General features: G+C 37.1%; 4 protein-coding genes across 4 annotated transcripts; 1 reads left to right on the top strand and 3 right to left on the bottom strand.

The window, feature by feature from the left end:
- Nucleotides 1-880: 880 nt before the first annotated feature.
- LOC123868213 (SRSF protein kinase 3) lies at nucleotides 881-3,625 on the bottom strand. Its single transcript, XM_045910633.1, has one exon. It carries the CDS (start codon nucleotides 3,468-3,470, stop codon nucleotides 1,659-1,661), a length of 1,812 nt encoding a protein of 603 aa, XP_045766589.1. The 5' UTR covers nucleotides 3,471-3,625; the 3' UTR covers nucleotides 881-1,658.
- Nucleotides 3,626-4,798: 1,173 nt separating this feature from the next.
- Nucleotides 4,799-6,937, bottom strand: LOC123868210. The gene has a single exon (XM_045910627.1). It carries the CDS (start codon nucleotides 6,813-6,815, stop codon nucleotides 4,884-4,886), a length of 1,932 nt encoding a protein of 643 aa, XP_045766583.1. The 5' UTR covers nucleotides 6,816-6,937; the 3' UTR covers nucleotides 4,799-4,883.
- Nucleotides 6,938-7,941: 1,004 nt separating this feature from the next.
- LOC123868212 (DNA replication factor Cdt1) lies at nucleotides 7,942-12,513 on the top strand. Its single transcript, XM_045910631.1, has 3 exons — nucleotides 7,942-8,620; nucleotides 9,094-9,226; nucleotides 9,941-12,513. The coding sequence occupies exons 1-3, from the start codon at nucleotides 8,073-8,075 to the stop codon at nucleotides 11,102-11,104; spliced, it is 1,845 nt and encodes a 614-aa protein (XP_045766587.1). The 5' UTR covers nucleotides 7,942-8,072; the 3' UTR covers nucleotides 11,105-12,513.
- A 476-nt stretch (nucleotides 12,514-12,989) lies between these two features.
- LOC123868219 (pyrimidodiazepine synthase-like) lies at nucleotides 12,990-15,937 on the bottom strand. Its single transcript, XM_045910649.1, has 5 exons — nucleotides 15,783-15,937; nucleotides 14,931-15,098; nucleotides 14,385-14,542; nucleotides 13,618-13,854; nucleotides 12,990-13,494 (listed from the first exon to the last, which is right to left on the bottom strand). Exons 1-5 carry the CDS (start codon nucleotides 15,835-15,837, stop codon nucleotides 13,354-13,356), a joined length of 759 nt encoding a protein of 252 aa, XP_045766605.1. The 5' UTR covers nucleotides 15,838-15,937; the 3' UTR covers nucleotides 12,990-13,353.

The following is a 15,937-nucleotide window of genomic DNA, read 5'->3' as shown; positions in this document are numbered from 1 at the left end:
GGCTCAATATATTATGGTCACTTATGGTGTCCTTGTTGCAACAAAGCATTGAGGCAACCATTCATAGTGATTGATACAAATTTTCCGGAATTGACCAGCAGATCACTTTAATTATCCAACACTCTCCATTGGTTAAAATGCATTGCTGCAGTGCAGCAACAATACCATGAATTCATTGCTATTTATTTATTTTTACTGTTGAAAAAATTTAACTACTGAACCCATTTTGATTAAAATTAGTCATTTATACTGTTACCTACATTATAGTGTTGCTACACTAAATATTTGTATAAAATCTAACTTCATTTTAAGTTTAAATAAATAAATATAACATAAACTTATTTTTTCAATAAGATTTTAATGTTATTGGTAAAATGATTCCGGGCTGAATGATAGAAACTTGTTTTAGTTACCTATAACTTCAGTTACAAAGCGAAAGATAAACATCTTTTATTGTTTAAATATAAAGTTTATAAATTTACAATGGATTTATTAGAGCAATTTGCTTCTTATTATGCTCAACTATTTCTGTATTGATGTTTACGTAACCATTATATGATTATAACAATGTGATGTTCATGCAATGGCCCAATTGTTACCATACAATATACTCTTTGGGAGTTGAAACTAATTCCTAAGCAACGTTACTTCCTGCCCCACCTTTAGTGGAAATCATACAGGTTTCAGCTCATACTTTTTGTAGCAGAATCTGTTGTAATGGTTAGATCATAAACTTAACAATCCACAATATAATAAATCCATGAACTACTTACATCAAATATTTTATTTTGTTACAGTAAAATAGTCATACCTGTGGTATTGTTTTTATTGTCCTACCTTTTAAAAATAAATAAAGGATCCTAAATTGAAAAATCCATAATAACAAGCTCGTTTCGTAATTTTATTTATGTAAATTTGCAGATATAATAATTATACAAATTATGGTCATGTAAATTGGGATCTATGGTAAATAATATAACTATTAACTGGTTTAAGGTCACTGACTCACTGCCTCTGGGTAACGGCTGATTCCATCCATTTACAATTTTAAGCGACTCATTCAAATATAAAAAGGCAGTCTCGGAAATGTGGCTTTACAAATACTGTCTTATTTCTAAGTTTACATTATGAGATTTTTATTGTGATAGTGATAAAAGACAAACTTAAACTATGTGAACATACATACTACCAGAATGGCTACATGCTTGCATGACTTGCATAGGTTCCTCACATTCTAGGTGGTGTTTAGTGCAACTAGTCAACTATATATTCTAATGTTTAATAATGTGACCAACCTATATTGTCTATATGTCATCATACATCACAATTTTTACTACAGCTATCTGTACAATTTTGGAATTCGGAGTTTATAAATGCCAATCTAAGTTGGTGCTACTTGTTTGAGCAGCAGTATTATATACATGTCTACTGTCAAATATGGGTATCTAAACTTTTATTATGCATCAACTTTCCTCTATTTGCACACAATTTAATTCGAAAATCAAGGACTGCTAACAAAACAATCTAGATACAAATTAAACTATTCACAAACAAATCCATAAATAAACTTTGATTAAAACATAAAACATTGAAATACTTATAAATGTTGACACTACTGATTTTATGAGTGATATAACATTGACATCCACAGAGAGCATTTATTCCTCAGACTCATTTTGTTCCAGCTTCAGCGGCTTCAACCAAGGGTGCTGAAGGCACTCATATGCAGTGGCTCGCCGATTGGGATCAAAATCTAACATAGGTTTCAAGAAATCAGCAAATTCCTCTGCATCATTTTGACTCCACTCATACTTTTCCGTGAGGACGGAAACTAAGCCCCAAGGTTTTAGCCCAGTGATGTTTCTCAATTCACCTTTTTTATTGAAAAATATTTTTGAATACTTTCCTGATGCTGCAATTCTTTTAGGAATGTCTCCGAGTAGCTCAATGATATGAGCCAGGTGATCTTCATCCCGGCTGTAGCCATCTCCCGAGTGGGGCTCGAACAAGTAATCTCCAGTAGCTAGTTCAAACGCCATGCATGCTGTGCTCCATATGTCAGCCGATGTGCCATAGCCAGCACTCAGCAGGACTTCCAGTGAGCGATACTGCCTAGTTTGAATGTCCTCTGTAAAGTGGCGATGCACCCAGCAGGCATTACCCAAGTCAGCAATCTTTACCTCCACCTCACACACATCAAATGCAGGGTCCGGGCTCTTATCCAGAGATTTACCTTTGCTCTGAGAATTGAATGATGGTGGTGTGTCAGTCATTTCCCCTTCCGACATAGGAGTACCAGTATCATCTCCACAACCATATTGTTTATTCCTTACCTGCACAGCCTCTGCATCAGTGTCAAAAGCTTCATCGTCTGCCTTTTCACTATCATTACAACCATTCACACTTGGCTCATTTTCTGAGCGAGTATTCTCAATAACACTCTCCTCTTCAGGAGTTAGCGGTGAGTCGTCATTGTCTTGGGACATGGGCGCTGAATCACTATTGGGGACCTTTTTTTGTTCCTCTATTTCTTCAATTTGTTCCATTTGTTTTTTGAGAAGCATTGACTGCCGTTTTGCTTTTTTCTTCAGTTTTTTCTTTTTATTTCTACTCATTTTACCAGTAACTACCTGTTCCTGAAACTCCTTTGGAGCTGTACTAATGAGGGAGTGTGGTAGCCTGAGGCCTAGGGAATGTAGCTCAGTAGCTTCAGCTGCCAACTTACGAATATATGTTTCATCCACACACACTAACACATTTTCAGGTTTGATATCTGTATGAATTATTTTACATTTAGTATGAAGGTAATCTAGACCCTCCAGCACTTGGCGAATAATAGTTTTAACGTTTTCGCGAGGAATCCCTCTGTAATTAGACTTGAGTATGAGTTTCAACAAATGGTGCCCTAGGACTTCAAACACCATGCACACATGAGTCCCATTGACACCCGTGATTTTAAAATCGTTCAGCAATTGGACAGTTTTATTTCTCTTAGGATCGGCTGGATCGCTGTCGCGGACTGATTTCAATATTTTAATTTCGTCTAAGGCAGTTTCTGTAAAATGTGGAGCTGACTTGACAACTTTCAAAGCGACGAACCGCTTGTCTACTAGATCCCAACACAGCCACACGGTGGAGAAGTGCCCCCAACCCAACTTCCTAGTGACGTGGTAGCGGTTGAGGAACAAGTCTCCGATCTTGACGGGGTGGTACCCTCCCTTGCAGTAGTCCGCACTGTCCTCTTGCTCCTCGTCGTCGCTGGCGTATTGCTCATCCTCATCCTCCTCGATGGTTTCGTTGGACGAACTGTGAGTCGGTTCGAGCCGATTCTGGTTTTGATTGCGCAGCCCATTTCCTTGTCCACCAGCGCCGATATCTTCCTCGCGATTTTTCTTCTTTCCGAGTTTATGCCGTTTCTTTTTCGCCTGGATGGCGAGTACTCTTCTGTTTACATCTGATTTAGAACTCATTTAGTAAATTAAAACACTTTCAACAAGCTCCGATGTTAAAAAAATTATCTTTTCATCTCAATCTTTTTGTTTGAGTATGGCGGCCGGTTCCAGAATTCAGAGACAGAATTAAATGCGCTCGCTCGAAAGTCGAACATCGACATCAGCACTCTAGATTACTAGTCTGTGGACATCAGAACCACAGAATACAACCTACCCAGATATCTTACCGAAGCTACCTACCCAGAACGATTCTAGTGCCTGGCACAGATATATCTCTATGGTTTCTAGTGTTGTTAAATCCAATTCAAAAAGTACTATAAACCCATTAAAAACTCCGCAGAGAGAGTCATTAAACATTTCTAATGTTTTAATCAAAGAATCAGAGACTAGGTACTGTGCAACTTAAAATAATTTTTTGCTTCTCAGGCTCGTAAATTTATAATTCGTAAATAAATAACTGAAACACCACATTTCTTCACAATCGAAATGAAAAGCAGAGTATATTTATTAACCCCATTTTTGCCCTTGTTGTACAATTCACTATTGTATTCCGGTTTGATATCGATACTTTGGTTTCGATACCGCATAACTACGTATTTTACGTAATTTACGTTACGCAATGTGCAGTAGACATGCAGTAGAGTGAGTACTAGAAACTGTGGTACTAGGTAGGTAGAAGGAGTATATTTTTGCGGAGTTTATAGGCAAGTTTAGGTAGGTACCTATCAGAGTGAAATAACTAACTATATTAGCTGTTGATCCTACTCATAGATCCTACTAGATCACAGCATTCGTCAATTTAAAAGTCGTTAGTCAACCCCTACCATGACAAGTGGCAACCACACCTTTATTCGCATAAAATAGACGAATACGATAAACTTAACGATCATATTTTATTCTAAGGAAGAACCTATCTTCGTCATTCTATAGTGCGTTTCATCGAATAGAATGAATGAAATGAAAATCAAATTAAAATAAACAAAATCTGCGTCTTCTCATGCCAATATGGTGCCCATGACCACCCAATAGACAGGGGAGCCAACATAACGCCATAGGTACTATTCGATGAAACGCACTATAGCAATTATTTGGTCGTAAGGCTACGGCCGGGCGATTCAGAACACTCATCGATCATTCGATAACTTACCGATAGCTTACCGAATCGAGAATGCCCGCGACTTCATCCACGTGGATTTAGGTTTTTAAAAATCCCGCAGGATTTTCCGGGATAAAAAGTAGCCTATTGCGCTCTCCAGGTTTTTAACTATACTCATTACTTATGCAAAAAAATCACGTCATTTTGCTGGTCCGTTGTGACGTGATTGAAGGACAAATCAAAAAACAACCACACTTTCGCATTTATTTATAATATTGGTAGTTAGATACCTAGTGATATAGTTAGGGATAGTTTGTTAGTAGACGATTTTGCAATTATAGAGTAACTTTACTTTCCTTTTCAGACATACGTTTAACAGGTAATAAAATAATACCACCAGCTGTTATAAAGCTTCCAGCCACATAAAACGCTATAGAAAATCCATACATATTCTTAAGTATACTTGCGCTTGGTGTACTAACTAAAGAACCTAACCCTTGAAATACAAGAATAACACCAGTTGCGTTTGTTAAATTATCTAACCCGTACAAAGAAACGATTACCATACTACGTAAGGAAGTTGTGGCAGATGAAAAAAATCCAAATACAAAACAATAGAAATATTGATAGGACAAATTAAGTGATACATCTGATAAAATAGTAACGATGCCACTAATCAATGTTGAGAAAATGAAAACATTAATTGGATCTATCTTACTCGCAACTCCTCCCAACACTAGTCTACCTATGGCGTTGGCACCTCCTATGACGCTCACTAAAAATAAACAATGTTGCGGATCAAGGCCTGCTTGAACATTTCTATCCTGAATAAAAACATAAGGAGTCAAATATCCTACAAAAATAAGAAATCCCCCTAAACATAAAAATATAAACGATTTCTTTCGGAGTAGTTTAGGATCCATCATTGTCGCTAGTACTCTTCGTGCCGCTGTGGTGAATACTCCTTTCTTTTCACGTAAATCATCAACCGTTACGGCTCTAGATACAGCTAACTGATACTCCAAACCGGTTTTAGAAGTGCCTGAAGCCATTTTACTTTTTTGATATTCTGGTAGCTTCTCTAATTTTCCCTCATAAAACACATCATCTCGATACATTGGGCGTGATTCCGGTACATGTACATCCCAATGGCACAGGCGTCCCCAACAGCTACTTTCCTTAGGTTCTTCTACAGTAACTGCTATTTCGACTGGTGGAGGCTTTGTTTTATCTTGTACACTCGTTTTAGACATAATAGATTTCACTTGCTTGAGCTGTCTGGGACTAATGCCTCCTTGAGGAGCATTTGCAGTTAATGTCAGTTTAGATACAGCAGCGGTAGAGGGACCTGGTTGTGCAGCCGATCCAACTGTAGTATCTTCTACTAGTGCAGCTGCCGTAGGGAAGTTTGAATTAGAAACAGCGCTAAATAAGCGTTCTGTAGCTGTTGGCTCTATCGTCTTATCGTCGGTTTTAGTACGTGATGTCGCAAGACGTAGACCAGCCGTAGATAAATTTGGCAAGTAAGTTACAGTGCGTGTTTGATCTTCTGTAGTTTTCACCACGGTAAAAGATAAAAGGGGTTGAAAAGTCATCCCCAAAAAGTATATTAGCCCAATGAGTCCTGAGTGTAATAAAGTCGCTGTCCGCCATCCAGCTAATTTAATTAAATATACATTTAATGGGTAAAAGGCCATGATTCCAACACTTGATCCACATGAACATATAGCTAAAGCTATTGACCGAAGCTTTTCGAAATAAAACCCTACAATTAGGCCCGATGCCATATTCATTAAACAATATCCGAAACCAGCAATTGCTCCATAAAATATGCAAAAAGACGCAAAACCATTTGAAAAGTATGAAATAAACAATGAAAATGAGCTTAAAACTGATCCGGACATAACGCAAGCTCTAAATCCGAAGCGGTTTATAAATGCCGAAGCCAATGGTCCAGCTATGTAATAAATTGCAATACAGAGTGAATTCACTAAATTAACTAAGGAATTTGACAAATTAAGGTCTGTAGAAATATCGTTCTTCAAACTCCCATACGTAAAAGCTATACCATCGAATATAAAAACATTAATAAATGAAGCTGCAACCACTACCCAGCCCCAGCCAGTTTCTGGAGGCACAAGTATTTGAGCAGCAATTTCAGTTTCTTCTCCTCCCTCGAGTTTATCAGGTCTAGAAACAACTCTGCTTGGTGCCACTAAAACATTTTTCATTGTGTCGTTTTTTACTAGAATTGGTTTAGGTGGCATTTTTTTAAATACTATTTGCAAATCACCGTTATAGGTAATGTAATTTAAAATAAATGTCTTGAAATTACGGATTTAAAATAAAATTCAAATCAATTTTCTCTAGATGACAGCTGATTTTAATGAAGCCGCTAAATGCTTGTGACTAGAACGTAGGACTTACCTAGATATTAAATTGTTTTTTCTGTGTTATAGATAAACAGCAAACAGCAAATGGGTTTGCCAACTTGCTTACCAAATACTTTGGAGCGTTCCGATTGGCAGGAAAGCCATCTGTGGTGTTTACCGATTCGCCGTTGCTTGCTGTATGTTGTTTACCACAAGCATGAGGGGCGCATCCAAAAGACTCTCTCTCATCATTTTTAAAAACCTAGGTTATTCATCTGTGTTATGACTAGACACACAAGTTTGGTTTGACAAAACTAGTGTTTATACTTAGGTATTTCTCCTTATGTTAGAGTGAAATATAGAGTGACATTATTATTAGGTACGGCTTAGGATGTTTTAAGATGCTTTTTAGGGTTCAGTACCTCACAAGGAAAAACGGAACCCTTATAGGATCACTTTGTTGTCTGTTTGTCTGTCTATCTGTTTGTCCGTCCGTCCATCCGTCGTGTCTGTCAAGAAACCTAGGGGGTACTTCCCGTTGACCTGGAATCATGAAATTTGGCAGGTAGGTAGGTCTTATAGCACAAGTACATACAGGTAACTATAAATCTGAAAACCGCGAATTTGTGGTCATATAAAAAAAAAATATGTTTCAATTCTCAAAGTAAGATAACTATAGGTACCCAGTGGGGTATCATATGAAAGGGCTTTATCTGTACATTCTAAAACAGATTTTTATTTATTTTTATGCATAACTAATAGTTTTTGATTTATCGTGCAGAATGTTGGAAAAATACCCGAGTGCGGAACCCTCAGTGCGCGAGTCTGACTCGCACTTGGTTGGTTTTTTACGTTTATGAAAGGGTGAATTCCCAGAGAAACAAGGGTAAAATTAAAATTGAAAGTGGAAACATTGCAACACTGCCATTAACCACAGAGTAAAGTAAATTATGCAACCAAAAGTCAAAAACAATTATTACCTAACATTGGCTAATCTGTGTAAAGCCAGACGAGAGAAAAAAAAAATTATTGACAGATACAGAAATTAACGACTTTTGGAGGGAAATTACATGGGTTTCGGTGTGGAGAATACAGAATTTGGATATAAATTATTGTTTATTTATTACAAAATATACAATTTCATGCAGTACTATGTCGCAAACTAAGCTCACAACGTTTTTCAATAGCAGAAAGAGGCCAGCGACAGATGAAATCGTAAGTTCAAAGAACAAAATCGCGCACATTGAACGTGCAGATTCGTCCATAAAATTGGGTAGAAAAACTCCTTTGCTGAAACACAATGATATATTAGCTCGTAATGCTAAACAAACAAGTACAGTAGCAAGTCAATCAGTAGTTACAAAGACCGCCGAAGTCCAATTGGCGAGAAATGACAACAAAGTTGAACCCCAACAAAGTGTGGAAGTGTTCGCGAAAAAAGCTAGTGCTTCGAATATAATCAAAAGCTCCGATCCCTCCAAGCCTGTGTCTGTAAATGCGGCAAGAAAAGAATTAAGCTTAGGTGACATAAAAAAGAAATTAGCAGCAAGTAGTAGGTTAGCTGAACTTAGGGCTACTGCTGATCGTTTAAGTAAAGGTATACAAGAGCTCAAAGAAACCACCGACAAAAAGATTCGCAATGAAGCCGTCACAAAGAACCTGAAAGAATTTAAGTCCATTGATGTGGATGTTCCTCAAAGGTAAGTAAAATAACCTTCTTAATTTGCCCCTACTAGATAATGTCCGCGACTTCGTCTATGTGGATTTTCCAGTAAAATTAGTCTAGGTCTTTCCTCAGGCTGCAAGCCACTAAATTTCGTCAAAAAGAGATTAACAGATGGTCTGTGTGTCTGTGGTGTGTGAAAAAGCTTTCAGACAGACAGCCTTTCACATTCATAATACATATAATATTATTAGTAGGCGTTATTGCTACCACTGTATATGTTAAGATCCAACAAGCTACTTTCTTCAAGCTATGTGGTTGTATATTGTTGGCTACAAACAGTATAAAGATACTGTTAAAAGTAAACAAAGCAAAGAGAGTGTAAGATAAGATAATGGTCAAATTTAACTTTCACAGTAAATATACTTTAGCAGTCTGATGTGCAAGTGGCCCTAAGAGGTTTTAGTTTTGGAACTTGTTAAACTAATAGTGTAATGATTTTGTTTTCAGTCCTAGTAAGCAGTCAACAATTAGAAAGGAATTTTTGTCACCAAAGAAAGAAAGTGAAGGTGGCGAGGTTAAGCAGAGACCTCTTATATCCCCCAGGAAGGTTTTCGTCAGCCCAGTTAAAAGCCCTAGCAAGGTAAATATAACTATCTATCAAATGTTATGTCATCTATTATGATTTTGAATATAATGATATATGAATGATCATAATATGTACCACGTTAATTATATTGCAAACATTTTGAGATCTCACTCGCCAAGGTCTATGCGTCAACTGTCATGTCAAAGTACCAATTTAATCCTTAATTTAAAAGTGAGCCATACTTTTGACATGATAGTTGACACATAGAGCTAAAATGGCGAATGAGATCTCAAAATGTTCACACTATAAGCTGTATTTATCATGGTACATCCACACCCATTATTACTTTTGTACTTAAAATAAGTATGTTTGTTTCAAACTTAAAAGTTAACCCACTGTCATCTAAAGTACAACACTCACAGACTGAGTGGAGTGACATAGAGGTGCACCATCTTATTATTAACTTAAACTGGGCTTATTAATTTTGGCATGGTTGAATATTTTTTTTTTATTATACTGAAATTCAGCTAACTGGTTAACATCCATAATATACTCCTCACACTCTACTCGCCTCTACTCCACTCGGCGCGCTCAGTCTGCACTTGCCCTTAGATCTTATTTTAAAAATTAAAAGCAGGTCATTGATTATCACAAAGTCACTACTGAATCAGCAAATACCTAGTTAGCTTGTTAAATGTGAGCTAAGCAATCTGCCTCAGCTTAAAATAAGTAGGCCAAAAATTGATACATATTTTTATCTATTTACAGGTTCCAGCCTACATAAAACATTCTTCTTTGGCACCTTCATCCAGTCTACCATTACCACACCACTACAGATTCCTTGCAGAGCTGTTCCGTGGCATGGAAACCGTTGTAGCTCTGCTATATAATAGAAACGAGAAAATAACCTTCAATAAGCTAAAACCATCTGTACAGGAAATGCTCAAAAGAAATTTCACAGAAAAGCACTTGGCTCAAATCAAACATTTGGTTCCAGACTTTTACAATTTTGAAGTGCAGAAAAATAAGAACTTCAGCAATACATCTCACAAGGAGTCCTATGAGCTGATGATTTCTCCCAATTTCCCCAATGATATAAAAATCATGAATCCTAGTGTGCTATTGGAGAGAAGAAGATATTTCTATGACATCCTTCTGCAATTGGTCAAAAAACACCATGCTCAGTTTTGCTCGACATTGGATCCTCCTATCGAAATTCCCGATGACAAAATAGTACGCTGGCATCCAGAGTTTGAGATTGAGAAGCTTCCTGACATAGATACCGCTAAGCTTCCCGAAGTGCCCAACACAGAAAGGTATTCTTCCGCCCAAGATGTCCTCGCAAAGGCTCGAGAATTATTCAAATGCAATACAAAAATGGAGAGAGCATTAGAAAAACTTGTGCAGGCTAAAGCGAGGGGCTTAACAGAACAAGAAAAAGTTGCCACTGGTATCAAAGAAACTCCAAAATCGACTAGTGTTACCACACAGACAAATCAGCCTTCCACAAGTGACATCCAGATTTTGAACCCTGCCCTCCGTAATTTGCCAGCTGCATTATTAGAAAAGGTAAAAGCTAAGCAAGCAGCCAAGGCTCTTGAAGCTATGACAAGGTCCACTGAGAGTGACCAAAAGTACTTGACATACAGTCGACTACCAGATCTGGCAAGAACGTTGAGGAATATCTTTGTCACAGAGAGGAAGAATGTATTAGCCCTGAACATCGTGTTGTCTAAATTGGACAGTAGTTTCAAATCCAGTGTATCTGCTAATGATTTATACAAAGACATAAAGTTGCTTGTGGAAGAAGTACCCGAGTGGATTAAAATACATGAAATAAGAAACACTACTTATTTAAAATTAGATAAAAAAGCTGATTTGAAGAAAATTACTTCTAAATTAGAAGCAACAGCAGGTAAATATAAATATTAGGTTAATGTGTTCGTAAAGACTGATAAAGCACTAAGCATGATAGATTTTTAAATCAATATAAGTCTAGAGTACAATTTTACTTATAGTATTATTTAAATAATTTTATTGTTATCATGTAAAGGTTAAGCTAATGTAACTTTAATAGTTACACTAAAATACTTAACTAATAATAGTTAAGTATCTTAACTACTCAATAGTTTAAAATTACTCTATTTTTTCTTTGTAATATGAAACATGAAATGGAATTCTTAGCTCATTCTCTTGCTTTTGACATGGTTGTAAGGTTTATTGACATTTTATTCAAATATGGATTGATGAAAATGATTTAGGCGGCATAGGCTAGCATTACCAAATTTGTGTATTTATGTTGTCAAGCTAGAATCCAACGAAAATCCTTCAGGCTAGCCGCATAATCTCATATCTCTTAGAAAACTTTTTGCTCCACTCACTCTGCGAACATCAGAAGCGTAAGTCCGATACGGCGACATTCTGACAGTCATCCGCGTATCGGGTCTTGTACAAAATGTATGAACAGTGTGAACAGTGTGTCCGATTTTTTTCTGATAGTAATATGCGGCCAGCTTAAATATGATCATAGCATTAGAGTCACTGATTGAGAGCGGTTACTCACTGCATCCGATCCGAATCCGTGAAAACACGTTCTGAACTATTTTTGTGTCAGTTTACGCACTAGGCCGACTTAGGTCCGAAATATTCGGACTGAAGGAACTGTACTGTTTGTATGAATCATTTGTCAAATTGGCCATCAGACAATGGAACAGATCGGATTAGTGCGTAGGAAATATCCAAATTCACCACTGCTCCTCCAGCACTTGATAATTGTTATTTTCTGTATGTTATAGTAAATACTATAATAGTCTATGATAAGAAAATAGATTTGCGGCAATCACGCAGCTTGGTTTCGTGGAATCGCGCTATTTTGCAAAGCACTGCCGCGATGCGCTAAAATTATGTGAGTGACGACCTTTAGTGTGAAAAATTATAAATTTTCATAACTTAAATTTTTTGGAAAAAATTGCGTTACGTTTAGATTGAAATCAAATAAGTACCACAAATGCTAAAGAACAGGTTTATCCGTGCAAACGCGCCTATTATAACTGAATAAAAAAAAAATGATATCAAAAACAAAAATTCTAAAAAATTACATAGCGGATTTTGTATGCGCAACGATGTTTTGTGATACTATGGTTGACATCATAGCATTTTTTTCGTAAATTATTTTACTATGAGTATATTGTAATAATTTAACTTATAATTACTTTTCTTTCTAGTATGTACTTTTTTCTAGTTTTATTTTGACGAATTTCATCAAATGTTTGATTCATTGAAATTCTTTTTTTGTTTACTTTGGAAACTACTTTTGAATAAAATAAATTTTGTTAAAATCACTTTCATTTTTTAATGTTTCTTATAATAAATGATTTGAAAATAACAATGAGTAATGTAAATGTATTAAACATATTTTTACCGACTACGGCAAAGCCAAAAGGAAGGGTTATGATTTTAGCAGTCTACTATGCAAGTTCGTTTTATGTATGCTTCACCATAGCCTTGGATGAATTAATTCATCCAAGACCGTAGCGCCCAAAACTACAGAGGCGATTTTGATGAATGAGGTCCAGGGGGCAGTACACATACATATTATAATGTATGTAATACATATAATATGTTACATAATACATTTTTTTATATGAACTCAAAGAGGAAAAAATTCAGAGTTCATAAATATAAATATAGTAGGTACAATATCAACATACAACGGATAAACAATTTTACTACATTTCAGCGTTCATTATGATGAGTACCTAGTAGGATTTCGTTTAGTCTTTTTATTGAAAAAGGATAATAAATAAAATAACTTAAATCGAAAATAGAGTAAAAAATTTATTACTTAACAAAATCACAATCATACATTTTAGTAAAAATAAATAAATCGGTCAAGTACGAATTGGGCTCGCTCACGAAGGGATCCGTACCATCCTACAAAAAATAACACTATTTTTTTTTAATGGCAGTCATTTTGAAATTTTTATTATCTGTTGTCATAGCCGCAATAGAAATTCATTCTTTGAAAATTTCAACTCTACCTATTACGGTTCACGATATACAGCCCGCAATCAGACAGACGGACGGATGGATGGACAGCTGAGACTTAGTAATAGGGTTCCGTTGGCATCCTTCGTGTACGGAACCTTGGAAACGAAAAATTTAGGTAGGTAGGTAGGTAGTTATTTCAATTGTAAGTCTAGAAGATCGTAGTTGGGATGGGGGCCCGTCTTGAACGCCTCGTGGAATGTGTTCATGACATTGTCTGGAACTAGGTACGGAACAACCGCGGGGTCCTTCTTCATCTTCTCCAGGTACGCCGTCTGAAATATAAGTAGATACATTTTTATTGAGCAGATATGAATTTTATAACGCAACTTAGGAATAACACAGGCGCTGGGCATCACAGTGAAAAAAGTTGGCTGAGATGACGGAGTGCTACTTACCAGTAATTTAAACCTCTCTGTATCGATTTTTCGATCTTCTTCCTTAAAGACCAGTAGCCGCTCGAACCACGGCCAGTTCATGTAATCCACGTAGCCAGGCTCATCACCAGCCAGGTACGGCGAGCCGCGCTCCTTCAGTTGCTCTTGGATGAACTCCAAAGCTTTGTGGAACGCAGAAACTGTCTCTTCTGTGATCGTGTCTGGCGCCTTGACAGTTTTCAAGACAAACGTTATGATCTGTAAATTTCAAACACTCAATGTACCTACCAAAGTTCTTCATGTTCAATTGAAAAAGAAACTCGTACACGGAGGGTTTCGCACTGTCGTACAAGAATCGTGCTTTTCAATTTATTTGAAATTTTCATGGCGGCTATTTTGAAATTCATATGAAATAAGATGGAAATAAGTATTTGTTGTCATGGCGGTAATAGAAACACACGCTGTATGAAAATTTCAACTCTACCTATTACGGTTAACGAGATACAGCCCGCTGACAGACAGCCGCCCGCGGAGGCTTACTGCCCTGCCTGGCAAACAACTTGGACCCGAAGAGGTGTAATAGGAGTAAGTTCGCGAATCTGGGAACCCAAAGTCGACGTATCAACCAATCGCGTGCACCCGCGCCGACTGATCAACCAATCGCGCGCACCCGCCATTCGCCAGCCAAACGCATCAATGTTGTTTGCCGGGCACTGTAATAGGGTCCGGTTGGCACGCTTCGGGTAAGAAACCCTAAAGTGCGCAATTATAATCTAATAAGTACTGACCGGTCCTACGGCTTCAACGATGATTTTATCCATAGCTTTCCTAACCGGGTCTTTCGGCAGCAACGGTCGTTGAGGGTAGACCTCGTCCAAGTACTCCACAGCTATAAGACTACCGTAGATGCATACATCCTCTTTGATTTCGATTGACGGCACTGTACCTGTAAAGCATTATCTCTAGAAATAAATACCTACTTATGTAGCTACTAGGGCTCTACTAGCATGAATAGAATAGAATAGATTTTTATTCAAGTAGACTTTTACAAGTGCTTTTCAATCGTCAAAGTAATTTACCACTGGTTCGGAATGCCGTTCCTACCGAGAAGAACAAGCAAGAAATTCGGCGGTTGCTCTTTTCACCTGTTCAATGCTCATGCTTTAGACTAGCCTTGGACTAGCTTAATAGGTAGGTAGATGTTAGATGTTTTAAGTGGGATGTCTCACTCGTTTTTAAGAATAAAAACCGTTGAGTGAATTTTAATGGTGGTGAATTTTAACGCCTAGGTGCTTAGTTAGCTCTTTGAAAGTTCACTAAACATACGAACTTACCAAAAGGACTTTTGCTAGTCAACCATTCAGGTTTGTCAGCCAAGCTAATGTTGACGACTTCGAAATCAATGTTCTTTGCATTCAGAGCCAGGATCGTGCGTTGTGCAAAGGGGCAAAGTCGCATGCTATAAATTCGCAGTTTTCCATTGTACGGTGGAAGGGGGTCACCTGAAATGACGAAGGAAAATAAACATTAGGTAGGTATGTAACAAGTAAGGTACGTCTTTTCCTATTTTGTAGATATGGCCAAAAGTTACGACGTTAAATAAGTACCTACTCGGACCTACATGTGTAAATTGTAGATTCGGGAATCATGAAAAGTACGAATTTTTCAATCTGTTTGAACATTGATAAAAATTATCTCTATCGTTGATAGATAGACCACTATCTATTAATACTCAGCTCTAATATTTTCACCCATGGCCCAGACGAAACCATGAACCAAAATAAACTACCTAGCTAAAGGCAGGTATATCAAACAAAAATAAAATAAGCAATCGATGTACACGTACCTAATATACAAGTGTAAATTAAAAATTTATAACACCCCCGACACGTGAAGGTTACAGTAACTAGAAAAGAGCTGATAACTTTCAAACGGCTGAACCGATTTTGTTTGATTATAGCTAAGAACACTCGATCAAGCCACCTTTCAAATAAAAAAAAAACTAAATTCGGTTCATTAGTTTAGGAGCTACGATGCCATAGACAGATACACAGAAACACACGTCAAACTTATAACACCCCTCTTTTTGGGTCGGGGGTTAAAAAATAAAATAAACAATCGATTGCGTGTACCTGCCTACCTACCAAAGTCAGGCATTACAAAACTACATATAAGTAGGTACTAACCTCGTTTCAAGTGTTTTGTATTGAAATTGATTTTTCCAGCCACAGGTTTAGCCATGGCACGATACGGCAGCACGAATCCCAACAACTGACCAACTGAGCTCAAAATTCTGTACGAGTCTACTAGGTACTTAATATATATGTATTGCGAAACTTAA

The sequence above is a fragment of the Maniola jurtina genome, chromosome 9, assembly GCF_905333055.1.
Source record: "Maniola jurtina chromosome 9, ilManJurt1.1, whole genome shotgun sequence".
NCBI lineage: Eukaryota > Metazoa > Arthropoda > Insecta > Lepidoptera > Nymphalidae > Maniola > Maniola jurtina.
Note: the sequence above shows the minus strand (reverse complement) of the source record. Positions and strands in the feature narration are given on the sequence as shown.

Bases quoted from the DNA above. Each gene is read 5' to 3' on its own strand.
- LOC123868213 (XM_045910633.1), bottom strand. From the start codon at position 3,470: ATGAGTTCTAAATCAGATGTAAACAGAAGAGTACTCGCCATCCAGGCG.
- LOC123868219 (XM_045910649.1), bottom strand. From the start codon at position 15,837: ATGGCTAAACCTGTGGCTGGAAAAATCAATTTCAATACAAAACACTTG. The intron at 14,543-14,930 runs GTAAGTTCGTAT...AATGCTTTACAG, and splicing joins GACTAGCAAAAGTCCTTTTG to GTACAGTGCCGTCAATCGAA. The intron at 13,855-14,384 runs GTCAGTACTTAT...TGAAATTTACAG, and splicing joins TCGTTGAAGCCGTAGGACCG to ATCATAACGTTTGTCTTGAA.
- LOC123868210 (XM_045910627.1), bottom strand. From the start codon at position 6,815: ATGCCACCTAAACCAATTCTAGTAAAAAACGACACAATGAAAAATGTT.
- LOC123868212 (XM_045910631.1), top strand. From the start codon at position 8,073: ATGTCGCAAACTAAGCTCACAACGTTTTTCAATAGCAGAAAGAGGCCA. The intron at 8,621-9,093 runs GTAAGTAAAATA...TTTTGTTTTCAG, and splicing joins GATGTGGATGTTCCTCAAAG to TCCTAGTAAGCAGTCAACAA. The intron at 9,227-9,940 runs GTAAATATAACT...ATCTATTTACAG, and splicing joins CAGTTAAAAGCCCTAGCAAG to GTTCCAGCCTACATAAAACA.